The following is a 9845-nucleotide window of genomic DNA, read 5'->3' on the forward strand; positions in this document are numbered from 1 at the left end:
GCAAGTGGCCAGATGAAGTTCCCCACTACCCCAGGACAAGAAGACAGTGGGGAAAACAAAATGAAAACAGACAAAAAAATAGATAAAAGTGTATAAATCCATTTAAAATACAATACAGCTTCCCTGCCAAGCTACGTGCAGGGAGATCTGTGGCTACTGTACCTGCCACCCCCAGAGACCTGTCCCCAGAGCAGGAGGACAAAGACTCCCAGTGGTGTCCAGGTCCAGGGGTCCTGTGGCTGTCTCCAGCTCCCCCCATCAGACTCCCAGCTGTGCCAGGACTGTATCCCCAAGGGGAACATCAGCTGACATGGACTTGCAGAGCACAAGTCTTCCCTCCAATGCAGCGCTCTAGCCCTCCCCTATCTATTTAATTAAAGGCCCTGCAGCCTGTGAACCTGCTACTTGGATTCATTAGTCAGAGAACGCCTAATTCTGCAGTTTTGCTAACGAACCTGAGGCTGGGGCCCGAGGTGGAAACAATGCTCACGCTACAAGCAGGGTTGACCATGAGCAGCTGCGTGGCATGTAGAGTTTGTTATTCTGAGCTGCTTGGTCTGGAAAATATTTCCACAATTAAAGAACTGAAAACAAACTCCAAAAAAGAAAATTTAAATAAATCAAATTACTGGGCACCGGAGAACAAGTTTGCAATGTGCTGCCCGGGGAAGGGTGCAGCCGGCTCTGCACGTGTCTGCTGCAGGGGAGACGTGTGAGCTGGGCAGCCACAGCATCCCTGGATGGACAGACAGCAACCCCCTATCCCCAGCCCCGCTCCCCACGCACCTGAGTGAGCCAGTAAGTGCATTCGCAGCCGCAAGCTGTCCAGGAACCGCTTCCCGCACAGCTCACATCCGTATGTCTTCATCCCACTGTGCAGCTTCCTGGGGGAGAACAAAGAAGGGTGAGTCCTGAGATGGGGGGAAGTGACCCAAAACAACATCGAGAAACTGCCTGGTGCTTCCTGCAACCCACGCTTTGCCCAAAGACACTGCTGGCTTGAGAAGCACTGCAGGGAGGGCACGGATATGGGGTCCCATGTGACTCCCCAGGACTGAGGAGACAACCCTCTCCCTCTCAGTGTTTGTCATTGTTGCTATTGTTGGAGTCTTTTAATAAACCTGATAAATCTGCAATTTGGAGTTAAGGCAAAATCTACGCTGGCAAACTCCTTCCCCATGTTCTGAGTGTTTTTGAAAAAGGCACTGTAATCCAAAAAAAACCCTGACCACTTTAAGAGGTTGTTTGTGTGCATTTCTAACCAAATCCCAATTTCCATCCAAATTCAGCATGACACAAATCACAAGCAACAAACACAACCAGCAGCTCGCAAACAGGAAACATGCCACTCACCGTTTCCTGGCAGGTACACACTGAGCTACACCCAGGCAGCATTGCACAACCTCCAACTGCACCTCCCACCCCACAGTGCTGAGCATCCCCCATATCCTGCTCACCAGGAGGGGCCTTTCTGCCCAGGGCACTGCCCACAGGCACTGATCACCCCAAGGGGTGTCAGGCTCGGCCCCAGTGGCCAGACTCTGCATTATTGCCCATTCTGTGGCGTGAAGACATTGATGCTCCATCTTTGGGTAACCGAGCTCTGGACTAAGTGGAATGACCTTTAACAGGCAGCGTTAAAGGAGCACTGTCCAAGTCTAAAACTCTCAATGAACCCAACCCAATTCCATCTCCTTCCCAAGACATCGCTGTTGCCCCTGGCAGCCCTCCAGACCCATTTCCCCTCCCCTTTGGGACCAGCCACTGCTCAGCCCCCACCACCCCACAGGGGAGCACTCGGTCCCCACAACAACCTCTGCTGCTGAGGGATGTGGAGGGACACGGTGCCAGGAACATGTGGAATGGGAACTTGGTGCCACCTCCACCGGTGACAGACTCTTTGCAAAGCCACCTGGCTCTGTGCTGGACAGCCACACTGATCAATGCCCCTGACCCCCAAATGCATGGGCTGCTGCCCCAGCAGCCCTCGCTCACCACGAGCTACTCAGACCTGTGCTGGGAGGACTCAGGACAGCAGCACGTGCAAAGTTTCAACATCAGATGCTGTAAACAGAGAAGTATTTGTGTGTGTTGAGGAGTAACACAGCCCAGAGCTGTGTGCTGACCTCTGATCACAGCCACCATTTATCATCGCGCCGCAGCAGGACGAGAGTATTTCTATTGCCTTGTGGCCATAGACAAAACAGGAATGGTCCTGTCCAGGGCTGGATGTGGACCCTCTCGTGGGAGGGCTCAGCCCCAGCTGTGCAGGCTTGCGAGGACCATGTGCCTGTGAGCTCCTGCTGTACTTTCCCTGAGGTGTAAGTTCTACTGGTGCAAAGCAGCTGCTGCTCTGACTCCAAGCAGGATCGCCCCTCACTGCTGCAGAGAGCCCAGAGCCCCAAACCACCCCTGCCCCACGGGGCTCAGAGGCTTGTTCCCCGGCTGCCAGCCCTGCATCCCACCTTGCAGGATACTGAATAGCAGCATGGGAAAAGTTGGAGCAGGAGAAGACCCCCTGATGTTCAGCAGTGAGTGAATGCTGCAGAGCAGAAGGGAGAAGGAAGGAGCAGGAGTTGGTTTCAACTCTCAACTTTGCTGTATAATGTAATTATTAATCAGGCTTGTCCTGAATTCACTGTGTCATAGCAGAGGATTAGGAGTCATGCACGAATTCAGGCCAAGAAGGTTTACAATCCAAAGGATTTATCTGCCTTGCAAAAATAAATAAAACACCAGCCTCCTGACAGGGCTCCGCTGCCAGTGAGCAGCTCAATAAGTGACAACCTTCTCATTTTGCATTTTTAATTTGGGACATGCCTGTCACACTCCCTGGCTTGGGCTGTGCTCACTCCTGCACTTAACACCGAGTTAAAACCACCTTGTTAGGAAGACCCATGTCATGCTCTGGGTCCGTACTGCCCCTTCTGAGGCCAGAATGCCTTTTCCCTGAATCACAGTCTAACTGGTTAATTAGTTCAAGTAAAACATGGAGGTTTGGGGTTTCTTTAAGCGATTCTCAATAAACAGAAGCAGAAGGACAAGTTTCCTACCCCTAAATCTCCCAAACCTATGGCTAGCACAACCTCTTCTCCCATCTCCCCAGCACAGAGTGGTGAAACAAGGCAATGAGGAGACCCCAACCGCACTGGTGCCACGGTGCCCTGGAAATCCACCAGCCACTGCCCAGGGCACTACGACGTCCCCAAGGCACATCCTTTCTGCATTGTTTCAAGGGGGCACAGGGGTGCTCAAAGAGTAATTTAGTTGCAATATCTCTATCAACAAATTTCAGCAGCAACAAAAGTTTTCCGCTCGGCGCCTGCTTCTAGGATGTTCTTATCACTCGCCATCTTGCACGGTCCCTTTCAACAAGGTCTTAAAGCGCTTTATCTGCTCCATTTCCCGGTAGCGAAATATGATTGAAGCGTTCTATTTCTGCTCGCCGGATTAAGGAGATGTTGCAAAACTGCACAAAAACCTGGCAGATGTAAGCAAGGTATTACGGCTGCTTGGGCTGTTAAGATCTGAGGGGAAAGATCAATATGTGCTTCTGAAGTTGTGCCTCCAGAAAGAGGGGGCGGGGGAGTGAAGGGCGTTAAAATACATCCCAGCACTGCCCAAACTCTGCCAAAAGATAAACCACGCTTTATTATTCTGGTGTGAGGCTGAAACTGTGCTCCTTTCTCCTGCAAAATCTCTACAAGCACAGCCAAGAAGGCGCCCGTGGGACTGGGAGCAGAGGCAAAGTGGAAAAGTGCCTTTTTTGTAAAAGGAAGGTTTTCCTCTAATTCCCACTCAATGTCCCACTTAAAGAGCATGGAAACAAAGTCAGCCAAAGCCTCCAGGTCACGAGATATCACTCGAGGATGCTCCTGCACAGAGGATGGCCCAGGGCAATGAGGATGCCCAGAGCAACAAGGATGCCCATGGCACAGAGTCCCCGGCCCAGATCCAACCTTCCCAAGTGAGCCTCGGGGCTTTGGCAAGGGGCTCTCCAGGTGGAATGCAAAGCGAGCATTACCCCTCCCCGCCCAGCACCGCCAAACAAAAGCCGGGCGAGAGGCTGGCCCCTCGCAAGCTGCCGGTAATTAAAAAGGCCTGTAAATGCCCCACAAAAAGCACTTCAAAGGGACGGCGACTCCAGCGAGACTGCGTGGTGTAAAAATTATGAGTTTTCCCCACAGGGTGCTTTGTGTGAAAAGGCCGGGCTCGGTGGCAAACGCCGGTGACCACTGCTCGGGGATGCAGGGGCTCGGCAGAGCATCTCAGGGTGCAGGAGTTCGGTGGAGCACACTGGGGTGTGGGTACGGCTGCAGCCCTGCTACCTAAAGACCACTGCAAGTGTCCCACTGACACCACAAGCAAATCTCTGCTCTGCATGCTTAAAACCCTGCCTAAAACAGCCTTTCACTGTCTGTACTTGAGGAACTCTTGTATCCCAGCCCCTCCCTGCCACCCCTTTTGGGAAGCAGGAGGAGACCCCCTCCCCTCCCTCCACGCTGAGCAAGACACATGGCTCTTGGCCGTTTGATTACTTTTAAGTGTGTATTTTTCCCCTCAAACAGAGTGAATACAATGGTTAGGAAATTTGACAGAAAACTATTCCAAGCCATTTATTGCCTTAATGCGCACCTTTGTCCAACAGGCAGTTTTGACAGGAGCGATAAATTCCAAATTTATGTCAACAGAGCATATGTTGAACACCTCATTTCTGAGCTAAAGCGGCATGCTGCCCCATAAATCACCCTTCTGTTTGAAATGAAAGTAGATTATGGGCCCATGTTATTGAGCAGTTAGAGCCATAGTCATATAAATCAGAACTTTTAACTCCAGGCGATCCGTTCTGCAATTAACTAAAGGGCACTTTGTCATCTCCGGGCCAGGGCACAGCTTGGCAGGGTGGCCAGCTACCGAGGGAAGGCAAGAACCCCTCGCTGCCGAGGGAAGGCACCAGCACAGAGAGGTTCACTTGGTACCTGTTGGAGCAGCGAGCCCCAAGACAAAGCCTGGAGCAGTGTGTGACTGGAACACAGCCTAGCACGGGAGATCCACGGCTGCAGGGGCTTGCACATCCCTGCCCACATCCTGCTTGATCCATGTTTTGGACATGAAACACGGTGGGGGCATCGGGAGGCTGCATGATACAAGCAGAGTCCTGTCGAGTCCAAAGCCAGGCAAAAACATTCACGAGTGTGGTGCTCAGAGTCCTGCACTGACAGAAATCTGTACTTGGGACTTCCACGGCGGTTTTGCTGCGTCTCCCAACACCCGTGCACAGGTTGAGATCTTCAACCCGCTGATTTCCCACATCCATCCTGCTGCATTTCCCTGGTTTGCTCCCCTGCATCTCCCAGGAATGCCATGCCACAGGACAGGGGGTCCTGCAGGGATGTGGGGCTGGCAGATGCTGTGGGCAGTGGGACCAGAGGATGCTGTGGGGCTGGGGGATGCCGGGGGGGCTCAGCCGAGTGAGTGCTGGCAAAGGGTGCGGGTGCAAGGGGCAACTCACACACACGGGAGTGTCACAGCTATAAAAAGATTCAGACACTAAGTATTTCCTTTCCTATAAAATATTCATTGCTGCACATGAGTACCAGGGAGTGCAAACCTCCAGTGGTTCTAACTTTGTGCTGCAGCAATAATGGAGTTTTATGGGAGCCTTCTGATTCTATTTACACTGGGCCATCACAGCAGTGCCCTGCCAGAGGGGCAGCCACAGCCAGCACAGCCCTACCACGGCACTCGTGATGCACTGAACACTGGGCAGCCAAAAGGGGACCAGTGCCACTCTGCATTCCCCAAAAATCTTCCCTGCCACCCTATTTCCACCAGTGACTCTTGCCTGGGTAAATCAATATGGAATTGATTCATCCCCAATCTATTTTATCAAGATCGAGACAGTGGTTCTACATCTCGTTTCCAGGGGGCACAGAGCAGGAAGCCAAGGTCAGCAGACACAAACCCCACATTCTCCATCCTCTGACACCAGCCTCACACCTGAGCTGCCAAGAGGGTGATTTTTCCCCTGATGTGGCTATTTACAACACTTGGTGACTGATACTGGAGTGTGTGGGCCGTGGTCCTGGTGGCTCGGCTCCTGCAGTCACCGCTCTGCCCTCAGCTCCCAGCCCCGCGGATTAAAATAGCAGGGAGAGCTATTAAGGGCACAGGGAAGGGGGAAGGGAGCTGAGACCTTCCTTTCGCTTTAATAAATTAAGAAGAAGAAAAAAAACCAACCGAAAAACCTGCCCTCAAACCACCACTGCTGCTAAAATAAACAAATAAATAAATAAATCTTACAGGAGCTGCAAATAAAGATTTTACTATTTCTGAATGGTTTAATATAAAAAACCCCAAACAACCAACAAGAGGGAGGGGACAGCTATCAATAGAGAGCACTGAAATTCCCTGCCTGTACAATATTTATACTTACCATGAACTAATTTATGAGTCCAAACCAGATGCTGCTGAGTGACATCATTCCAGATGATGCCAACACTTCCCCTTTGAAAAAAGCCAAGGAAAGAATTCCACTGTCCTGCTTTACCTGATGAGAATCAGGCCACAAACACCAAAAGTACAATCCCAATCTTTTTTTAGAGACTGCCCACAACAAATATGAACAATATTTTCCCTTTGCAGAGGGCAGTGACTCTCAAAATTCGCTGCTGGCCTGGGCCAAGCACGTGTGGAAGCATTTCCCATCCGCTGCCCCCAGCATCCCACCGGAGCGATGCTTCCAGCTCCACGGGTTGGGAAAAGACAAACTGCCTACAGCAAAAAGGCAGCATACAGATTTTTTCTAACATATTCCAAGGCCCTGGTTTCAGATCCATGTTCAATGTTTGTTATTGAATGGAATTCCCCAGGAGAGAGCTTTATCCATGTGAACATTCCCTTTGTGTGTCCCAGACCCCCAAGGCAGAGAGTCAATGGGCTCGCGTGAGGTGGGACAAGCACGGATGGGAAACCATCAGCTGGCAGTGGGGAGTGCCCATCACAGCAGGACCGTGGGGGCACAGACACTGCCCCGGCTCCAGAGCTGGCTGCATCTGCAGCTTTTGAAAGCGGACTCAGGATGCACCCACTGCACAATTTACTCAAAGTCCACTGAGTGACGGTACCGGGTGTCAGCAGCTTCTGCCAGCCCAGGGCTCGGCCCTGCTCCTCTGCTGCAGCACCTGGGCACCGGAGACGGATGAGAACAGTTGTGCGATTCCGCGCTGTCACGGCGGGGCTGCAGCGCCGAGCACCGAGGGGTTAACGCGTGGCGATGCACGCGGCCCTGCTCCGAATAACCGCGTCCAAAATCATCATCCCCATTCTTCGGGCATCTGCTGACAGTGACGTGCTGAGCACTGCGAGAGGAGCTCGCTGCTGTGCCGGGCAGCCTCGGCCCCGGGCATCGCGCTGAGCCGACGTGACACGGGTGGCAGAGGCACGGGGAGAGCACGGGGGGAGCTGCTTCCTTTAAACCACACGAGATCTCCACAAAACAGCAAAGTGACCTTCGCGCTGGGTACATCTGCCGCAGCAGCGGCGTGATTATGCAGATGTTTTGATTCCTAATTCAGAAATAATAAGCGGTTCACAGATTCCAAGTTTAAAAATATATTCATCATCTGGTTTCCGTAGCAGCACGTGTGCCATTGGAGCACCAGCAAAGTGCTGGCCTCGGCCACTCCTTCCTGCCGACCTTCAGGATGCTTGGGACACCTGGCTCTGAGCAGCCTGGGCTAGTGGAAGACGTCCCTGTCCATGGCAGGGGCTTGGAGCTGGATGAGCTCCTCCAAGGGCCCTGCCAACCCAGACCTTTCTGGGATTCCATGACACAGGAAAACATTCAGCATGATGCATTGGATGCTTCGCAGAGACGAGTCCTGGGATGGTCCAGGCAGCACCATCCTGCTGCATCCCAGAGAAGGAGGAGCCTGTAGCTCCTGAAGCCCCAAGGAAATAGTAAAAGCCCCCAGGGAGCGAAAAGCAGGGAGACAGGGGAAAGTGGATATGCTACTGGGGTACTGGACCACAGAGAAACTTAAATGAGGGGGAACATTTTAGGGTGGAGGGAATTTTGTTTTAATTTCCACTCTCTTTGATGGCCTGACCACAGGGCTAAGGCTGGACATGTATCAGGAACAGGTGGGGCAGTACCCCAGAGCTGCCCCAGGGATGAGCTGGGATGGGCCCAGGAGCTGCTTCCCTGCAGTGAGCTCTTCTTCAGGGAGTAGGAACAGCCCCCAGGTGCCAGATGGAATCAAACCACAGCTTGGCTGCTTTGTTCCATGAGGGAGACGTGCTTCCCACCCCTCACCTCCCCATGGAGATGCTGCCAATGCTGATGCTCCTCCCTGGTGCGTCCCTGGTTTCTGCCCCTGCTCGCCTGGGATCTGCAGCCAGGAACGGGCACAAGGCACAGAGAAATGCTGCCGCTCCCATGAGCGGCCTAGGTCCTGAGGAGTTTTATAAGGTAATCAAATATGCAAGAGATTCAACAAACTAATTTCAAGCACACACCTGGGGTCCTCTGATAATGTCGGTTGTGCCTATACAGCGCAAGGATTAAAATTTCATAGAGTCATGATTTCATCAGTCGCTAAACTACAAAGGATTAATTAACAGCCAGGGAAGAGCTCATGGCTTGGAAATACAGTCTTAAGGAAAATATCTATCTTGGCTCTCCAGATGTCAGCACACAGATGAATAAAGCTTTGATGAAAACACTTTCTTATTATTAGCAACTCCAAAACATTGTGTTTTTGTAGCTAGAATTAAGGATGCCCAATTCCAACCTGCCACTGCCTGGATCTGTGCATTGTCACGTGCCTTTCTGGAGGGCTGGTTCGGGCTCCTGGGATGTGACTGTCTGGGACACGCTGGGGTTTTATGCCTGTACTTTGGGGATGGGCAGAGACACCTCTCTTGGAGAGGGGATGGGAGAACCCCAAGGATGCAGGAGTCCAGCTGTGAGTCCTGCCTTTGCTCTGTGCACACTGCCTGCCCCGTGCTCACTGGCTCCCAGAGAGCCTCCCCAAGTATTCCTCATGCTGGCTGGGCTTCAAAAGTTTGGGAAGGAGAACAGGCAATGGCTTCAGCACTGGCAGTGCGGGTGGGGAGCAGCAGCGCATCCCCCTTCCCCGAGAAGATGAATTAGGGAGCTGTCAGCGAGGGACAGGCGCAGCAGCCGTGCTGCTGTACAGGGGCAGTGGAAGTGTCTTTGATTAATGAAACTGTAACGCTGGGCTGTTACACAGTCCTTCTCCGCCAGGAGAGATGCCCTCGGACAGGCTGGGAATGCCCTGCTCCACATGGATTCCCCAGACTCTTCTCCCAGCCCCGGACTGATCTCCTCCCGTCCGCCGCCGGCACCGCTGCCTTTGCCCAGGCCTGCGCCGCCTCCTCAGGAGTTCCCAGGGAGGACAAAGAACTAATTATTTCCAATTACAAGTTGGGAAGTGAACATTATGCACCTTGTCAAGGCAGCAAATTAATGCATCTGCACTGCACCGGGCTTTGGGGGAGCCCTAAGTGACCAGGGAGAGGAGGTGGCAGCAAGAGAAGCACCTCGGCAGCTCAGGGATGGGGCCTCTTCTTCAAAATTCCCCTCGGAAATTACGTATTTTTGGGAGAGAGGACGGAAATGGGAAGTGTCAAAGGGTCGGCCCTGCACGGTGCGGCTCTCGGGGCTGCCGCTGGCTGCGCTGCCAAAGCCCCGCCGCGCACCGGGAGCGAGCGGCGCTGCCCGGAGCGGCACTGGGAGCTGCCAGCTCAGCCAGGGATGCACAGGCGGGGATGAGAGGCAGGGATGAGAGGCAGGGATGCACAGGCAGGGATGCACAGGC

The 9845-nt window shown here is 52.9% G+C and overlaps 1 protein-coding gene across 3 annotated transcripts in view; it reads right to left on the bottom strand.

The window, feature by feature from the left end:
* Positions 1–9845, bottom strand: part of ZBTB16 (zinc finger and BTB domain containing 16) — a 53932-nt gene that overhangs the window by 26609 nt on the left and 17478 nt on the right. For all 3 annotated transcript variants that reach the window (XM_033519721.1, XM_015649665.1, XM_033519722.1), the window contains exon 2: positions 787–884. In XM_033519721.1, the coding sequence (XP_033375612.1) occupies positions 787–884 (98 nt within the window). The remainder of the gene's footprint in view (positions 1–786; positions 885–9845) is intronic.

Source organism: Parus major, chromosome 24, assembly GCF_001522545.3.
Source record: "Parus major isolate Abel chromosome 24, Parus_major1.1, whole genome shotgun sequence".
NCBI classification, from domain to species: domain Eukaryota; kingdom Metazoa; phylum Chordata; class Aves; order Passeriformes; family Paridae; genus Parus; species Parus major.